Below are 20,514 nucleotides of genomic sequence, written 5' to 3'. Positions count from 1 at the left end.
CATAAATATTGTGCATATTTTCAATATTTAAATGACTTCAGGAAAGATGTCAATAAAACAACAAATCTAATAATTGCACTTAGTGTTAGGTACGTGCCACCTAATATGGCCTAATAGTCCTAGAAAAGCAATTATCTGTCATTTTACATTGCAGTCATTTAAATGTAAGTACAGTATTTATTATAGCTGTGTGTAAAAATACAGTAGTGAAATATGGTAGCCTACTGTTGTGTATAGGGGAAAAGGTAGAGGAATTATGATCAAAATACATTTTTGACCCTTCTTTAGGGTTTTAGGGACCCATTTTATGACCATATATTTTGTCATATATTTTACATTACATGTTATAAATGTAAATATATTTCACACTTAACATCATATATTTTTGTTATATTTCAGAATATATTTCAAAATGATAAATATAAGTGAACAACAATGCAAATATATTTCAATGTATTTGGAATATATGCCACATATATTTTTGACACTTTAAAATATATTTCAATTTTTTTTTTCTGTATGGGTGTTTGCTTGGTGACGAATCGGGTCCTCCTTTAAATCAGGTGTTCATTATGACCCTGGGCGATCCCATTCAAGTGGTGCTCACTGCACTGTCAAATTACGTCCAGCTCCACCTCTCTGGTCATCTAATTGGTGGAGGGATAGAGTTATGGGTAGGGTTAGGGTGTGGTTTGATATTCTAGCTCCACCCATTAGGCCCAAATCAGAGAGGGGAGCTGGACTTCCAATCCACCCATGGCTCCGCAGTGAATAGCCTCTCATTCCATTGGCTCAAATTACTTTAAATAGGCAGTCTCTTTAGTGCCTGCACAATTCCTACAAAATCATGTTATGAACCATGTTTGAACTATGTTATAATTTGTAACTATGTTACCATTAATGTCTGTAGCTTATAGCAGCATACAGATACCCGACTAGCCTGATAGCTTAGTTTATACACACATTTGCTTACCCTAAATTTATTCACAATCATCTTTAATGCAAGTAGGCTATGTGTTACGTTATGTGTTTTAGTTATAAAAAGAATGTAATGATGTTAATTTATTCACTTTAGGCTATTTTATACATAAATATTATTATTAATAATTAACTATCAAGTGAAAGAAATGTTAAATAAATTATTAATGCACTATAGTAGCCTAAGCTATAGGCCTACGTATTTCAAATTAATATTGTTTGTACTTAGTATAATCATTAACTGATAGTTGATAGAGACCCGATTTAGAGGGAGGACCCGATTCGTCATGACTGGCTAGAAAAAATATCTTTAATATTAAAGAGAAGATGGTGGACTATTAGAGACATCTTTCTTTTGTGTACTCTGCAGTTGGTAATTCATCGAGATACGCAGAGATTTTCTTTCATTTCATTTATTCTGCGGTTCAGGCTTGGTGTTAGTAGCTTTACTTTATTTGGTAACACAGAGCGATTACTGTTGTTTTTATCTAAAAAGATGCAAAGAGAACAGGGTGTGTGTGTAAAATAGCCTGCAGTGACAATATTGATATGGATCAAGATAGGTGAAAATACTGTATGTGCAGAACTGAGAAAATATTTGTGGAGATAAATTGCTGCGTCTCACAGGAACATGTGAATGTTTTATGCAAACAACTCTCTGATCGCGATTATTTTTCATAAGCTTTCATCAGAGTATGCTTTAGATAACAGTCATTGAAACTATGTTAAATCAATCATTGAATCAACATCAAACTCTGATGTTGATTCTACATCATTTTGCTGCCTGTTTTAACATTGAAACAACGTTGAAATCCTATCCATAGATCAACGGAATTTCAATTATCAGGAATATTGAAACAATTTTGAAATTTCAACTGAACTAAGGATCAACGTGATTTCAATGGAATTTCAATCGTTATAAAGCCATAGAAATTGATTGCTAGGCATATGAAAATGTAATGCCCTAAATTGAATAGCCTATAATGAATATCCAGCTTTATCTATATACAGCCAGGATGATAAAAAGTGATGGAACATTTGAACGCTTGTATGCCTAAAACACTTACCACACCACACTATTTAAGGTAAAAACAAATTAATTGTATTCGCCTCTTATTTCATTATTTGTCCTCTTTACAGTTCATGGTCCTCTGACGTCTGAATGGTTTGTCGTCCAGTCCCTCCTGCCCGGTCTGGCGCATAGCGCAGCCACTTTTGCACAGCCTGGGCAAAAGAAAATTGGGCAGCTGTCCCCATCTGCTGTGTAAGAGCATCTAAAACAGAAAATACAAGCACAATGCAAAAAATTAGCCTTTAAGTTAAACAGAACAGCCACATATTTGCACACTTGGAAACAAATTCAGTAGCCTAGGCCTAGAATTTTTCAATGATCGGATAAGCCAATTTGTCCAGTGTTGTGGACAATCATCTTTTCCCTACAGCACTTTTCAAAATTACCCAATATGTCCATGGGTTTATTCGAATTAAAGGGAGGCACAAATGATCCGCTTGCAGTGACACCTTTCACAAAAAAACGATATACACTTCAATGTATAAAATATACATTGATTCTCATTAAAGCTAGTGTATAAAGGTTCTTCAGTTAACTTTTCTCTCAGGAATTTTCTCTTTTGTTGTTTTATTAACATTAAAGGGATAGGTCACCTAAATGAAAATTCTGTCATCATTTACTCACTCTCAAATTGTTTTAAACCAGATGTTTAAATTGAACATAAAAGTTATTTTGAAGAATGTGAGTGTAGTCCTCTCAGGGCTGCAATAAACACAGCTACTTATTCCATTCACCCCCACCCCCTCCCTTCTGGGCTCCTTCCAAAGCCACGCCCCCAAAACACATGAACGCGCGTTGCGCGATGCCGACCGCTCAGCTGGAGGACGCGTTTGCCAGCGCGAGCAGAGAGGAGCGCAGTGCATGTAGTGACATCATGTCAGAATCACATGTAATAAAATACCTAACTTTATCATTATGAATATAAACAACTAACATGGCTGTTAGTACTCACTATCAAGCTAGCATATCGATACGGGTCAAGTTTAAAATATATTGAGTTTGATTCGGTAACGAGCTAGTAACATAAGGCAAAGCTAAAAACAGGTTGCATTGATACACGTTTTCCCATTACCATCAGTTACACTGTGATGAAGGTAAATTTCGTGTAAGATTCATAACATATACGGTGTTTTGCATGTAAGAGCTTCCACGATGAAAGCGCTGTTGGCTCTGATGAGGACTACACTCCGGAGACAAGTACCGCTGCTTTATCCAAAGACTTTTTGGTCATAGCCTTTTCGAATACTGTCTTCCTTTTTTTGCCTTGTTTGCCTTCGCTGACTGTATATGCAGGTACTGGGAATTTTGACTGCTCTTTCTCTGCCATAATTGTGATTCTTCCTAACTTCCGTGCCTCTTCCTCTCCTCGAGTCAAACGGGTGCGCGCATGTGGGCAGCTCCTGTAGCAGCAGGGGTGGTAGCCATGGTAGCGAGGGAGAGTGACAGTCGCCCAGCCAACACTCTTAAAAAAAAGGGTTCCTCGAGGTTCTATATAGAACCCTGGGGTTCAGTACTTGGCCAATAGAACCTTTTACCAAAAAAATGGTTCTATGTAGAACCCTTGCATAGCAAAGAACCTTTTTTTATTAAAATGGTTCTATAATTCATGTTTTATGACTGAAGTGTAAACTAAAGATTACACAACACATTCACAAAGCTTTTTGAGTCAAGACCCATGAGAATGACTGCATGCTGTAGTCAAAAACAAGAGTAAACAAATATTAATATGAGCTGTACATTAGCATGAAACTTATATTTCCTAATATATTATAGTTAAACTTTTTGACAAATCATTTTGTGAAGAAAAAAATAAACTAACCAGGAGTTTTCTTTATTTTGTATACCATATTGTGATGGTTTTAATCTATCGAAGGGAACATTAAAAACAAATAATCGTAAAAATGCTCCCTGGTGGCGTACATGCGTTGCGTTCTGGATTGTTTATATTTTCTTATTTAATAATAACTCGTTTAATAATAAAGAACCCTTAAATGGTTCTATTTAGAACCATCTAACTTGGATTCAAAGAACCATTTGGGGTTCTTTTTATGGAACCCTTTTAAATGGTTCTATATAGAACCATTTTGGAGTTCCATATATGAAGCGGGTGATAGAACCATTTCTGGTTCTAAATAGAACCATTTCTTTTAAGAGTGAATCATTTCATTTGTTCCGAATGGAAATAAGTAGCTGTGTTTATTGCAGCCCTGAGAGGACTACAGACACTCGATTTTTATACTCTCTTTTTCAGAGTACTTACATTTTAATTATGCATTATGTATTAAAGACAGTTTAAACAAATTTGGGAAAAAGTTTTTTAGAAAAAAACTGCCTACCCTGCCTTTAAGGACTTGTTTAGTGAGATTTTAACAGAAAAGTTTTTAGAATTTTGATTATATATTAATGTATAACATTAATTGTAAAAAAAATATATATATTTTTTATTATTGTATTTATGCAACTCTTGTATTTTTGTAACTCCTATTGTATTTATGCTTCTCTTGTATTTTTGTAACTCCATTTTTTCCATGTAAATTTCCATGGTAGTATCTTATCAGAGTATCGGTGAGGCAGCAGAACTTGTTTCAACACATTAAAAATGAAACTTCATGGCACCACAAAATTCCATAATCAACTGAAATGAATGTGTAGAATGTTCAAATAGTTGTCCTCTATCTGCAACGGACACAAATAAAAAATAAGTGTTTTCTCATGGGGTTCTGTATTGTTTGGACAGCAATGTTATATGGTAATGGAGAGGGTGGGATTTTAAATATTAAAAAACAACCAAATCGGAGATGGTCTTCAGCGTCTTTATGGCAGATTCTTTCAAAAGCTTGGTCTGTTCCCTAACAAATTTTTCAAAGGTACTGTAATTGATCAATCCCGATATGTTCACACGGAACTCACTTTGTGCACGTGGGACCTTTGTCATTCTGAAGAATGATATGGCCGTTCTCTAGAACTGTTGCCTCAAAAGTGGAATCTTAGAATTTGAATGAATACCAAGTGTTATGATTTCCTGATTGGTCGAGAAACTAAAATAGATTTTAGTTCTATTTAATAGAACACAAATAGATTTTGTTTGCCAATATATGTCCGTCCTGTTTTGTTATCCTCGTAACTGACTGAAGGACTTCATATAATACATCTTGGCGGCTTTTTGAGTGAAAAGACCTTAAACTCACAAGGACTGAGGATGAATCAGAGCATATCTGCACATTTTCTTGTCTTGTTTTTTCCACCCACCTTAATGCAACTAAAACTGCCACCATTTCCACTGTATGTATACTCCAAAAAAATCTGATGTTCTTCTATTAATTCCTATTCCTAGGTATTGCCACCCCATATCCTGTCACTCCTGTCTCAAGTTTCTTAGTACCATATATATATATACAGTATATACACATATCTGATCATTGATCATTTTCTTTCCTATTTAACTCTAACAAATACCAGTCAATATCAGGCCATTCAAACCCATGGAGCCACCATCGGATATACAACTGTAGAGCTCATCTTCATATAAAACACTCTAAATTCAAATGCTACCTCATTACCTATCCGACTGAAATGATCTCTGTTATATGTTTCGTTATCCCAGGTCTCCTGCAACACTTGTGGGGTGGAAATCATTATGTCCCTGCAAATTAGCCCAATAGTTTGTCATCAGCTGCATCCTTAATTCTAACGGCATTTCTCCCATTTCTACCTGTAGTGCATGGTACTGGTGATGTTTTAAAAGCGCCACTGAACACTCTTAATGCCTGTGCCTGAATCACATCTAGTTTCTTTAAAGAGACTTGGCTGCTGCTCCATAAGCTACACTGCCGTAATCCAACACAGATCTTATCAATGCCACATATATTGTTTTTAATGCTGAGCAGCTATTTCCCCATTCCCGATCTGTCAAACATCTCATCACAATAATAACTTTTTTTGCATTTTTCTTCTATTGTCCTTGTATGGTCTGCCCATGTTAACAGAGAATCGAAAATAACTAACATAAATGTTCCAACCCTTTCTAATTCTTTCCCATACATACTTAACCTCATCCCTTCCTTAATTTGTTAGAAGCTTTTCTCTTTTTCACTCTTTCTGGAAGCACTGATTCCTGAAACTCCAAAATAACTGACAAACTATCAATCCTTTCCCCATTCATTGTTTTTTGCAACCTTTTTATTCTACTCACTTCCCCTCCAGAAATACTTCGTTTGAGTTTTTCTAGATCTTCGTCAATTGGAATGCCTGTTATCACTATTGGACTTAGATTAATATGCGCCTCTTCATTTCTGAATTTAAGAATTATTTTAAATTCCTCTCTTACAATCTTTTTGCAGACACCCTTATTATCTTGCCTACCTGGAAAGGCCTGTTGACAAGTTATGTGTTATCTGTGAAATGGACTATGCCTCAAATATCTAAGAGTGTTTCTCTGCTGTGCACAAGTTATGGACATTTCAGTAAATAGATAATAGACATTTAATATCTTTGAAGAGGTGCATAATGTGAGTAGGCTTTATCAATATGGCTCCATTGTTGTTGGTGAAAAGGTAATCGTCAGTCTGCCTGCCTGTCAATTAGGGGCTGGAAATTTAAGAGCCGTATTGCAAATTTAAAAAATATATATATATATACATATGTATGAATGTATAATAATTATTGTTTTTGTTAATTATTCATTTATTTTATTTGTATTTGTTCTTACTGTGCATGTTCAGTGACGTCATGTTTTGTAGCTTATGTAAAAAGTTATTGACACATGTGCAATAAGTTAAGACACACTTTGGGAGAACACAAAGCTTTTGACCGTTTATCATAATTTATATATTCACTGTAAAATGTAATAAGTTGACTTTACTTAGAAAAAGTGAGGAAACCGATTGCCTTAAAATTTCCAAGTAAAGTAGTGTTTTCATTTTTAGTTGGCACAACTTAACATTTGTATAGAAAACTTGTTAATCAAGTATACTCAAGTACTCTTGAATCAAAATCATTAGTTGTGTTAATTTCTCATTAGAGTTCACATTACTAGGAAAATATCAGGAAACCGAAAGCAAGTAAAGTGAAATAGGAATAGTATGTGGTACTGACAAATGCTTAGTTAGTATAGTTCACTAACACAAGAGTTCTAGTAACTAAAAAATAACTGTAGAGAACACTTGATAATTTACTTTAAATGAAATGTAATTGTTACCATGGTTGTGTTTTGCATGCTGAATGATGAAGTCTGTGTGACTCAAGCATGATCAATTACAAGATTGTCACAAATATAGAGGCATTATATAAACCCAATTAACTGTTTAACAAGGTGTTTAGGACAGAAGTGTTAGCAACAAAATGATAAAAGATCATTAATTGACACGAGTTACATTATACATCATTCATTCTCTCTCTCACACTCACATACATATATATATATATATATATATATATATATATATAGGCTATATATATATATATATATATATATATATATATATATATATATATATATATATATATATAACTTTTCTTTCTTTGACACCAAAAAACTGATTTCTTGTTGCATAACTGCATCAATAGGAAGAGAATTACAATAAAGTATATTAAGTTCCAAGTGCCCAACCAAAGGGATCACTAATCGCCATAATGGTGACAAAAAATATTTTAAGAAAATCTAAATCAATTTATGATGTCAACTTATGTTATGTTCTCTCAAATTTTTCAGTTGACAATTCAACATTCAAGATGACTTTGGGAAATGAGTGAATGCAAACAAAGACAAACAACTGCAGAAGTGGGGGAAATGAGTGAAAGGTCCATTAAGAATTTCCCCGCCTCAAAAACCACACTCAAACCAATCAATTAATTTTAACTTGGGTTTTCTGAGTAAACAAAGCATAGTATGTGAATAGTACAGATTACTAGATTTTTACAATTAAGTTAAGACATTAAGTAAAGACATTAAGTAAAGTTAACTAAAAAGTTTTAGTTAGAACCACTGTTGGATTTTACAGTGTTGCATTATACTGACGATGGACGAGTATTGTTCATTATGCCACCTTTTCAGCTGATCTCCTCTGACCAGGGCCGGATTATCCATAGACGGGATTGTGCGAGTGCCCTGGGGCACCAGTCAATATGGGGGCAACCAGGGCCGGATTATCCATAGACGGGATTGGGCTGGTGGGACTGGTGTTTTCTCCAAAATAAAAGCTCAAGGGTTTATTTCTTGCAAGTGAAGAAATTAGGACAAAAGTATTGTAATTTTCCTATACTATAGTGTAATGTAAAATATACTTTTGAAATTTTCATTTATACAGTACATTTTTAGGCTATATGGATTTTACATCGTAGGAATAATTATATAAATCATTATTATATTATTATAATAATTGTTTGGCATCCTAAAACACCAGTGATAATGTAATGTAGACTGAGACTCTATATCATAACTAAAAAGATGTTTGAGCCCTCTGAAATGTCCAGGTACAAGTCAATGCTTTTTCTTTGTTCAACGTACACAGTTCATGGGTTGAAGTCGGTTGAAGCTCTTAATTTTGAGCTCTCAAGTGCACCAGATTAATGCATTTAACCTTAAAACGTACAAAATGTTCTTGCGGGGGAGCATGGAGTTCCCCATAGAGGAACAGAGGTCCACCCAACATAGTTTTACAAAATCCTATGGGAAAGAACGATCATTTATGAACTTTACTCCAGCATAGTACAACAAAGTTCCTTTAAAGTCCCTAAGTCATTAAAACTGTTAATGCCAAATTAAAATGTCCTTGGAAAAACTACATTTGGCCTGCAGGGGGGCCTGCATTGTGCCCAAAGGCCTCTGAATTCTTAATCCGGCCCTGTCTCGGACCACTGTCTGTAACGTGCTTTGATCTATGCCATACAGCACACTTTCATGCAACCGTGTTCCCCTGCCACTCGCCCACACATATGTATATAACATGCTGTATTATGTACATGATAAAAGTAATCTCTCTCCCTCTCCTGGTCACTCAATACCTTCATTATGATCAAGAAAGCTCAACAACGCCTCTTCTTCCTCAGGAAACTGAAAAAAGCTGAACTGTCCCCTCAGATACTCCGTAACTTCTATCGCTGCACAGTTGAGAGCATTCTCACCAACTGCATCACGGTGTGGTATGGGAACTGTACAATGGCAGACAGGAAAGCAGTACAGCGAGTGGTGAAAACTGCACAAAAAATCATTGGCACATCACTCCCAGCCATTACTGATCTACATCACACACAGTGTTTGCGACGTGCTCACAATATCATCAAGGACCACACACACCCCAGACCCCAGTCTAGGACTGTTCTCCATCCTCCCATCTGGGAGACGTTACAGGAGCCTTAGAAGTCGCACCAGCAGGCTCAGAAACAGCTTTTTTTCCCAACACCATAACGTTGCTCAACATCAAGCCCCAACGCTAGCCCCCGTCCCTGTGCTGCTCCGCCATTTCTCTCCTTTATTTATTTTCTTGCATTCGGATTATAGACTGTCTGACTACCTCTGATCACTATGCACTTTACCAATACATCTCAACTAAGCACTATATGAAATCTCTACTTATATGGCCTATGGACCTTCTGAATTTTTACAGAACTTTATACATCATATTTGCAAAATGCATTTTTAATAATCATACTGCATTCTGTATTTTTAAGTATTTTTTTAAACATTGCTATAAAAAAAGCACTTTAATGATTGATTGACTGGTTAGATGTAAAACTGCATTTCGTTGTACAGGTTGTGCAATGACAATAAAGTTGAATCTGAATCTGAATCTGAAACTGTCTTGTCATGGCACCCTTTCAAAAGGTAAACTTTTACCTAATTGCATATTAAAATGCATAAAATGGATATTAGTACCTAGCTTTTAGGGTACAGCTTTTGTACTATTTCTTCTGAGTGTGATCAATGACCCTATAGCAATTTCACAGTATTCATACTGTAGAATAAGAGTAGATTGCCAGCGCTTCTGCTGCCAGTATTTTACCTTTATTTATTTAAAAAGAAAAATGTTTTTTTTTTTTTTTTTGCAGTGATGCATATAGTGCACACGTATTGTAAAGTGTTAGCAAGAATAAGACAAGATCAACTATTTAAAACAGGATCTGCTGGTATGCAGACTTACTTAGTATTTTTTTTGTTCCGCCTGTATGATGAGTTCCTCAAACTAAAGTATAAAACCGCTGGGATTCACTTTGAAACAGCATCACTTTGAGACATCCTATCGAAGAGTGCACAAACCGACAGCAGCTGTTAAATCGACGTGAAATATTTTCTTTATTATTTTGACATTTCAACATTGTTAAAGATGGAGAAAATTAGCTATTCGTTCAGTCAGCAATATGAGGAAAAAATCCGCCCTTGCATCGACACCATCGACAGTTTACGGTCTTTGGGAGTCGAAAAGGACCTGGCGTTGCCTGCCATCGCCGTCATTGGAGACCAAAGCTCAGGAAAGAGTTCTATTCTAGAGGCGCTCTCAGGAGTAGCGTTACCCAGGGGTAGTGGTAAGAACACATACAAAATATTATATATATATATATATATATATATATATATATATATATATATATATATATATAAAACTAAAACATAGATATGTAAAATATAAATGTTATTTAATGACTACAGCCTTACCAACAAATGCTATGGCACAGTGATGGTATCTTAGCCATGATATTGAATGATTACTATTTGGAATTTGCATGGTACATGGTAAAAATAATACTGAATTCGGATTCGCATACTAGCACTTACTATTCCTGCCATAGAAAGATATGATAAAAATAGTATGAGTAGTACACTAGTATGCAGTTCTGAATTCAGCATTTGTCTGGCATCCACTCTTTTGTGTTTTGTACAGGAATTGTTACACGGTGCCCTCTTGAGCTCAAGATGATAAGAACTAAAGGCGAGGGCAAATGGCATGGGAGAATCAGTTACAAGAACCACGAGGAAGACATTGATGACCCAGCAGAAGTGGAGAAAAAGATTCGCGAAGGTAGAAAATGCATAGAATGTATCCTTACAGCATTTCTTAATGTCTTCTAAAGTAGCAAATTAGCTAAAAAGGAAAATTATAATGGGTTATAATTAATTATGAATATTTAAATCAGCTTTCTAGCTTAATTAACATTACAATCGATTGATCTGTTTATCCACCAAACAGACAGCACAATCATTTAAACTCTAAGAAAAATCATTCTCCTGCATGGCCAAGAAGGATAACTTTCTGTACTAACAGTACAAAATGCAAGTGAACATCAAACGCTAAAGTGACTTTGATTTGTGAGCCGGAAACCAAGAATCAATCCTGTGTATAAAGGGTCTAACAGAAACTAACTACACTAAGCAAAAAAGAAAGCTTGTTTTATTTTATTTTGATAATATTTTTCTAGTATTCTTGATGAGCTCGTTAGGAGTGAGCTTGAAGATTTCGATGAGTTTTTCAGGAGAATAGCAGGGGTATTAAAAAAAAAAAGTAACTTGAAGGTATTGGTATTGTGGCACCAAATGATGGGGAGTCATCCATCTCCCTGGAATGCCTTTGAAACTCTTGAAAGTGCCATCAAGGAATGTGATACCCATCTTCCAGAGCACATTATCCATAGACTGTTAGGCACCAGGTCTGTGATTTAAGGTTGGAAAGAAAGAAGGTTTATGATGCCTAAAACACAACTGAGCATCTTGATTGCATCCAAACGCTACCCTTTTTATGTTTGTAGCCCAGGATGAGATGGCTGGAGCAGGTGTTGGCATTAGTGAAGAACTCATCAGTCTGCAGATCACATCTGCCAATGTTCCTGACCTCACTCTCATTGACCTCCCCGGGATTGCACGAGTGGCAGTCAATGGCCAACCTGGGGATATTGGAGATCTGGTAAATTTAACTTTCTCATTATGGTTGCAATAAAGAGCTTTTTTTGGCTGCCAAAAGTAGACTTTTTTTACATTTATCATATTTTTCATATGACATTTTGTTGCAAAGACCATTGTGATGTCATGGTCTGTTTAAAGGCACAGAAATATTAATCAAATGCATTTCTTCAAGATTAAGAGACTGATCAGGAAGTTTATTACAAATCAAGAAACAATCAACCTGGTTGTGGTGCCATGCAATGTTGACATCGCGACCACAGAAGCATTGCAGATGGCTCAGGAGGAGGACCCTGAGGGCGAAAGAACTTTAGGTGTGCATTACTCGTTGCAATACCCTGCAACAAATCATACTGAATCAGACTCTGTATGATTACTGTTTGTTTCCTACAGGCATCTTAACAAAGCCAGATCTGGTGGATAAGGGCACTGAAGGGAACGTGGTAAACATTGTGCACAATGAGGTCATTCACCTTACTAAAGGCTACATGATTGTAAAGTGCAGGGGACAATGGGATATTTGCGATCAGGTCACTCTTAATGAGGCCATAGAAAAAGAGAATGCCTTCTTCAAAGACCATTCTCATTTCAGGTATGGTTAAATTTAGTTATTTTTTGAGCTGAAATGGTTTATCACAGAATTGCATTGTTGAGAAAAAACACACGTTGTATCAATGTATATCTCATATTTTATTATTATTACATTCAGAAATCATGTAAAAAAAACAATAAATTAAATGACATACATTATAAACACTATAAATATGTATTTTAGTTCCTCTCGCTCCATAACAAAACCTTTAAATTGACCATTATTCAGAACAGGACAGGGTTGAAAATTAATATTAGTGGCATTTATTATAAACAACATTATAAATGTTAAGCCTAAACAAATTGATTTAAAGCAAAACATGAACTACTAGCTATGTTTTGCATGCCTGACAATAATAGTGTTATATAAATAACTTAGGCCTATAAGTTGCAGGACGTTTCAGATAATAAAAGACTGTGTCTTATTTTCCGGAAAAAACATTTTCCATTGTAGTGAGAACTCTTATGTAAGCGGTATGGCTAAAGATTTTTCCTCCTCTTGGAGGGTGCTATTTGTATTTGTGGTTATTTGCATAGCATTTCTTAATCACCTGAAGTATGCCCACGAAGTGCACATGCAAATTAGTACCCATTATTTGGGATTTTATAAAATTAGGGGTGTTATGTTCAGTCACAGCTCACTGTAATACATTGTTTTTTGTTTTGCTTCTTCTCCCATGCAGCAAACTCTATGAAGAAGGTTTTGCATCTATTCCTAAGTTGGCTGAGAAACTAACAATCGAGTTGGTTCATCACATTCAGGTGAAATATTTGTTTTGTTTTGTTTTTTTACAGAAGAGACCTACATAATTTTTAGACTAATAATAAACATACTGTATCTTATTTTCATATGATTAATCTGCTATATAGAAATCATTGCCTAATTTAGAAAAGCAAATCGATGAGAAGCTCACTGAAACACAAAAGGAGCTGGATAAATATTGTAACGGACCCCCATCAGACCCTGCAGAAAAACTGAAGTTTCTTGGTGATGTGAGTTCAGCATTAAAATCTGTAAAATCAGTATCAAAGTATGAATATTTAGTCATATTTAGTCTCTGAATTTAGAAACTTACAGATTTCACACGTGATACCCTTAACCTGACCAATGGAGAAGCGGTTAAATGTGCACCAGATCTACTGATTTTTCCAGAACTTCGTGAAGAATTTGCAAATTGGAATGGCATCTTGGTTGACTCTGGAAAATCATGTAAGTGAAGCATATACTTGGTATCTCCTAAGTGTAGGCCTACCGTTTTCTTTCTTTTTTTTTTTTTGCTTAAAAATACTTTAACCATATTCACATCTGCTGTATCCCCCTTTATAACAGTTTCAATCAGTTAATTGCCTACCAAAATTTCTAACTTAATCTAAGTAAATTATTATTATTATTATTATTATTTTACTAATTAAAATACTAATTATTTTGCACTTTCTGATGCTTTAATTGAAATTTCTTGGGTTACTTGACTGTAATCCTGTTCCCTGAAAAAGATGGGAACGAGATGCTGTGCTAATTCTAATGCTATGGGAACACCTTTGTGTATGACTGGCTGTAAAGCATGTGTGCAAACACACCAATGAAATGGAATGTGTGCTCTTCAGAGAATACAAATAGATGTGCAACAGGTACGTCTTTCACTTTTTCTAGACACATCCTCAGTGCAGCAATGAAGCACAGCATCACGTTCCTGCTTTTTCAGGGAACAGGGCTTGAGATGTTGACTCAAGGGCATGTGAGCCCGGTGTCACATGAACATCCAAACTATAAAATCGGATGAATGCAGAGAGGACCAGCCTGCAGCTGTCACAGTGTCTGGTTGTGTTTCCCCGGGTATCCACTAGATGTCCTCCTTCCCCCACGGTGTCATTCACAGGAACTACCTTTCCCACAATTCTGTCTGTAAATTACACCCAGGTGTCTGTAGTTTGTAATCACCAGCTGTCTATCGTTATCCCCTTGTCATTCATGTATTTTAAGCCCTGTTTGTCTGGTGTTCTTTGTGGATCAATGTTAGATGTCACACCGCTTTGTTCCCGAGTTTCCTGTCTCCAGTCAAGTTGGTTGTTTTATGTTTTTGGACTGATATTCTGGATTTTGACCCTTGCCTGTTTGTTGATTACCCTTTTTGGATTGCCCTATAATAAAACCCCGTTTACTGCATTTGGATCCTGCGCCTCTCATCAGTTTTAGCGTGACCGTGACAGCAGCATCACATATTTGTTGCAAGGGGGTGCCCCTTGCCAAAGCTTTGGAGGAAGCGAACTCCTTGGTAGAATGAGCCCTAACTCCTAGGGGCGAAGCTTGTCAACATGCCTCGTAGGCTAGAGCAATGGCATCCCTCACCCAGTGTGACATTGTTTGCTTGGCAGTGGTGGCGAAAAAATACAGCCATCAGTTCGAGGCAACTGATGTGCCAATTGAAATGATAACCTCATCAGATCCCCTGGGCTGTGGGGACCACTCCCCAGCCTGTGCAGGAAGCGTCTGTCGCTAGCGTCTTGCGACGACAACACACACCTAGTGTGGGACTCAAGGTGAGGAACCGGGGGCTGAGCCACATTGAAAGGGAACGAAGCAGCAGTGCGTAACCCTTACCATAAAAATGGATTTTAGAAAGCGCGTGACATGTTCAGCACATGCGTTTACCATTAACATTTATTTTTAGAAAGGGTACGAAGCACTCAGCAGGTGCCCTTGCCCTTATTTGACTTTGGGGATTGGCCCTTGTATGAAATCTCCTGGCTTTGAGACACAACTGATGCGGTCACATTTGCAAAAGGCCCACACTGTAAAAAATATTAGGTTAAATTAACGGTAAAAACTGGCAGCTGTGGCAGCTACATTTTAGGTTTTAAAGTCTCACTTAAATTTACAGTAAAAAAAAACAAAACATGTTTCATTATCTGATATAATCTTAATTTACTGACCTATTGAAGTACTAATACTTGTTTTGACCACGCCATTGAAACGTGGAGGGAGGTGCACTGAAATTAAAATGTCCCCAACTAAACAAGCCAGAGGTGACAGTGTCAATGGGGATAATAAATGGTTTGTGTTCTGGGAGATAGCAGGAAGTGACAGAACATTCAACATTTTTCTGAAAACCGCTGCCCCCCGAATCACCAGTGGTTCAATGAGGGTGTCCGAAATAAGCTGATTGATGTATGTTTACGTGCCCCGTCCCGAGGGGGCACATCCCCACAGACCTGGGCACAAAAATCCTTAGGACTTTTTCTTTTTTGAAACAAAAGGTCCTGAGATCAGGTCTATTTTGAGGCTGCTAAGCGCAACAAGCCGGTCCCCAGTCTTTACAAGGGGGAGCACGACTCGCCACACTCTGCTTTTGAGCCTTTTTTTCAGCAGGTCAGCCTGGTACGCCTGTCGCCAGCTTGACTCGCCAACTGAAAAGCCTTCCCTCAATGCTGAAAAGCGCTGACTTTTAAGTGATGATGAGCTCCCATGGAAGAGATAGTCCTCGAGCGTTTCTTCAGACAGAGGCATCATCATAACGCACCCTTGCACCCACAATAGTCGAATAAGTCGAAGTCACAAAGACATGTAAAGAATGAGGTTTTCCCCATGAAAGAGTAACGTCATGGAGGTCCTCAAAAAGGGTCAGTCTAGCTGTAATCTGGCCACTGCACGATTCACCACGTTTCAGTAACTTCTCATCCACTTTATTATCATGGGAGGAGCGCTTTTTTTTTTCTTTTCTATTTCACTATTTAATTCCTCAGAATTAAATGTAGCCAAAGAACAGCCAGACAATATATTAATACAAGCATCTAACTTCTGAAATTAGATGAGTATTTATCATTTAATTCCTCAGCATTAAATGCAACCAAATAGCAATCAGACAAGCAAACACAGTCTGGATGAAAGTCTGTGCTTAGATCTTTCATCAGATCAGCCTGGTATGCCTGTAACAACGACATGGTGCCGCGGAGTACCAGCCTGACTCGCTGACTGAAATGCCTCTGAAGATGCGCTCCCAGGGGAGAGATAGTCCTCGAGTGCCTCTCCAATCTGTGCCTAAGAGGTGCTGCGGCGTGCTTCAGAGTCAGGCAAGAGGACATCCCGATCTGGATGAGAGAGAGCTAGCAATAGGGACGGACCTGCCTCTTGATCCTCAGCCAAAATGACCCGTGAGCGCAAAGCACTTTAACGGTGAACAGTTCACAGTGCTCACAATCGCCGTGCTCCAATGCAAGAGCAGCATGCTTTTCCCCCAAACACACAAAGGGCTGTGAACAAGGAAGCACACAATGCTTACTTTGCATGATGTTTTCTCTCTTTTTCTCTTTCACAGACAGAGAGACATTTCTGCACACTAACAGCTGGAAACTAACTTCTAGCATGCAAGCGTGAAGACAGAAAGTGTAGCGCGCACACACACACACACACACACACTCACACACACAGTGCGCCTCTGAAGACAAAGAAACCTGAAAGACACACATGTTGCACATCTATTTGTAGCTTCTGATGAGCGCACATTCCAATGACGTCACCATCAGAGGTTCAAGTTTAAGGCCAATTTAATTGGCGTGTTTGTAGCTCTAGAATCAGCTTAGCATAGAGAGAAGCTTTTGAAAGGGAACAGTCGTGCCTGGATTTTTTGACAACTTTGGCCCTGTTTACACCTGCTATTAAAATGCGTTTTGGTTGATTGGATCACAAGTAGACGAGGGAGACACATTCCTCTTTACGTTATATTTAGTCTTTTTTGTCCACTTACAATCACTTCTATCCTGATTTCTTCGAGGTGAGGACTGGAGACAACAGAAAAACACACGGAGTGCAGCAGCTTTCGTTTCTGCTCTGATAACCCCAAGACCATGGTGAATGCTGTGAGTGTGTTTTAGAAATCAGGAACAGTTAGAGAACATTGTGCTTGGTGTGTTTTTGTCTTTCGTCTTCAGCGAACTGATAGTAGGCTGTCTTTTGTGGTAATTTAAACACATTCGACTACATGAACGTTTACACATAATCGGGTTGAATGCGTTTTCGTCTACCTATGAAAGTGGTCGAAAGTGACGACTAAAAAAGCCAAAGCTTCCTAGCTTTTGGCTAAGTTGAAAAACTTTTAAACTCCCAAAAAGTTTATTCAGCAGCGTCCACTTGTGATCCGATCGACCAAAACAGATCTTAATAACAGGTCTAAACAGGACCTTTCATTTTCTTCATCAATGTTCTTCAATGTATGAAAAGCTGTTTGAGTTTAATCACCCTTGACAGATATTTGAAAAATATATTCTGTGGTAATGTAAACGTGAGAGCATCTTCTGACATCATTCATAAATCATTTGCAGCCATAAATGAGATTAAGAACGAAGTTCATATATATGAAGCCAAGTATCGGGGAAGAGAGCTTCCAGGATTCATCAATTACAAGACCTTTGAAAATATTGTTGGCGAACAGATCAAGCTGTTGGAAGAACCTACCTTAATGATGCTGAAGACCATCTCCGGTTTGTGTTGTTTTTTATATTTTTAAATCCCACCCACTCCATTTCTACAGTTTTTAATCATTTAATAATGTGTTGAATTTTTTCATATGGAATTCACTTTGTGCACAGACCTTTTGGTATTCTAAAGATAGATAAGGCCATTCTCTAGAACTGTTTTAAAAGTTAAATCTTTGAATAAGGGTGAAATTGTCAAGAATACCAAGAACCAGCGAATCTAAATCCATTTTAGCCACACTGAACTTTCAGGTTGGTAGATTTTTATCTCACTTTGGATAAAGGTGGCTTAGTACAGTACAGTTTCTTATGACACATGGATACACTGGCAGTATTGGGTGTAACCAATTACTAAGTAGGCTAATGAACTACTGTAATTTAATTACTTTTCATTTCAAAAAGTAAAGCAAGAGATTCCTCAATTTTTTTCTATAATTGTATTAAATACTTTATAGACTATAGAACAATTCTATAACAAAATCAACAGTGGATTTAACATCAAAATGTAAAGTCTAATGTTAACATTTATGTTCCCTTCTCCCTTTAAGTACTTTAAAGTAATTTTTTCAATTTTATATCATTTTTTATAAAATAATTAAAAGAGCAGTTTCATGTCTGGTCAATGAATTTAGAAAATGATTAGTAATAATGAAACTTCTTAGAGAGAGTAATTATATGGTTATCTAATTACACGGTTGCAAATGTAATTAGCTAGTAATTAATTTCTTTTTTGCATAACGTACCAACACTGTTCACTGGATAATTGAGCTTGCTAGATGAACTTTTGCTAAAGAAGTATTAATGCTGTGTTTGTGTTAACATAGATGTGGTTTCAAAGAAGTTTATCAAACTGGCCCAGTACAGCTTCAGTGGATTCCCTAATCTTCTGAAAGTAGCAAAGGTAGGGATTTTTTGCCAATGATTCTGGCAATACACAAATTCAAAGTGTTCATATCAAACTACTTTCCCTTGGCTTTCTCGAACTTTCAAGTTCAGAGTTTGACAAATTGATTATAGTAGATAATGCTATTAAATTTCATACAAATAAATCACATTACTATGCCTTTAAATGAACAGATTTAAAGGATTTTTTGTTGTTGTTTTATCATTTATTTTTTAATACTTTCTAAGACTAAGATCGAAGCCATCAAACAGGATAAAGAATCCCTAGCAGAATCCATGCTGAGGACCCAATTCAAGATGGAGCTCATTGTTTACAGTCAAGATGGCACATACAGCCAGAGCCTGAGAGATGCAAAGGAAAAGCTTGTAGAGGATGAAGAAACTAAAGAAATGGTTAATTGCAGCAGTGAAGGCTTTAGCACAGACAATCATGCCACACTGCATGAGATGAAGTTGCACCTTGAGACCTACTATACGGTAATTGTGCTAACTAAAGCTTTCTGTGCTGTCAGAGGTTGCTCAATTTGCAATGTATATGATGCTCTTATCTATCTTAGATTGCAAGCAAGCGTCTAGCCGACCAGATCCCAATGGTGATCCGCTATATGTTGCTCCAGGAAGCAGCTTTGGAGCTGCAAAGGAGCATGTTGCAGTTGCTGCATGATAAAGATGGTGTGGACAACCTGCTTAAAGAAGACTTTGACATTGGCCAAAAGCGGGAGAGCTTACTGAGCCGCCAGAAACGTCTGATGAAAGCACGCAGGCTCTTGGCTACCTATTAGAATTCAGTTTTGATGCAACAAATAATAATAATAATAATAATAAAACATACTCTCAATAGGTCATAGCTTGTCACCATGGGGAACAAAAAACTAAACTTGCATGATGGTTTTGTTGTTTTATTTTGGAAATTGCAATTGAGCTTTTTGTTAAGAAACATGAAGGATCTAAGAATTCTTTGCAGTAACCTTTGTGTGTGTAGTAGAGAGCAACCATACATTTGTGTTATTTTATATCTTTTAATATTCATTCATTTCTAATCATTTAATCAATTTATTATTCCTTTTAATCGTATAATCATTTATAATAATCATTTAAACCATTTACTCATTACACTAATTCATTCATTGATCAGTCATTTTATATTATATTATTATCATTTATGAGTCCTTATTGAAGAAAAGTGAAGGATCTAAGGATTTTATTGTAGCAACCTGCATGTGTGTAGCTTCAAGAGAGCAACCATATATTCATGTTTTATTTCCTTAAATATTCATTCATCATTTTATTATTCTATTTAATCATGTAATAATTTATATTAATCATTTAAACCATTTATATACACTCATTACACTAATCAGTTATTTTATACAATTTTTCCATTACTGTTAGTGTTTAACCTTAGTCTTATGTTGTGAGCTGTGTCTTTGTGAGTTAGAGATAAGAGAATGTCTCTATTTCACGGTTTTTAACATCACAGTGTTGTGAAGCAGAGATTTTCCATGGCTACTGCTTGTATAATAACACTTGTTGAATTTGTGCTGGTCAGACAAAGTTTTACTGAGCACTGAAACAGACGCAATTAAGATTATTAAATAAACTTGGATCATTT

At 36.6% G+C, this 20,514-nt stretch overlaps 1 protein-coding gene across 1 annotated transcript; it reads left to right on the top strand.

Moving 5' to 3' along the window:
* Positions 1-10,371: 10,371 nt before the first annotated feature.
* On the top strand, positions 10,372-19,684 carry LOC311285868 (interferon-induced GTP-binding protein MxB-like; the record flags this gene model as incomplete). The annotated part of the gene is made up of 12 exons (XM_084401716.1): positions 10,372-10,570; positions 10,927-11,064; positions 11,789-11,943; positions 12,115-12,253; positions 12,333-12,531; positions 13,214-13,292; positions 13,401-13,523; positions 13,599-13,740; positions 17,847-18,005; positions 18,824-18,900; positions 19,131-19,379; positions 19,460-19,684. The coding sequence occupies 12 exons, from the start codon at positions 10,372-10,374 to the stop codon at positions 19,682-19,684; spliced, it is 1,884 nt and encodes a 627-aa protein (XP_084257842.1).
* Between the last annotated feature and the right edge of the window lie 830 nt (positions 19,685-20,514).

Source organism: Rutilus rutilus (assembly GCF_951802725.1).
Source record: "Rutilus rutilus genome assembly, chromosome: 2".
NCBI classification, from domain to species: domain Eukaryota; kingdom Metazoa; phylum Chordata; class Actinopteri; order Cypriniformes; family Leuciscidae; genus Rutilus; species Rutilus rutilus.
This window is presented reverse-complemented; position numbering and strand designations above follow the sequence as displayed.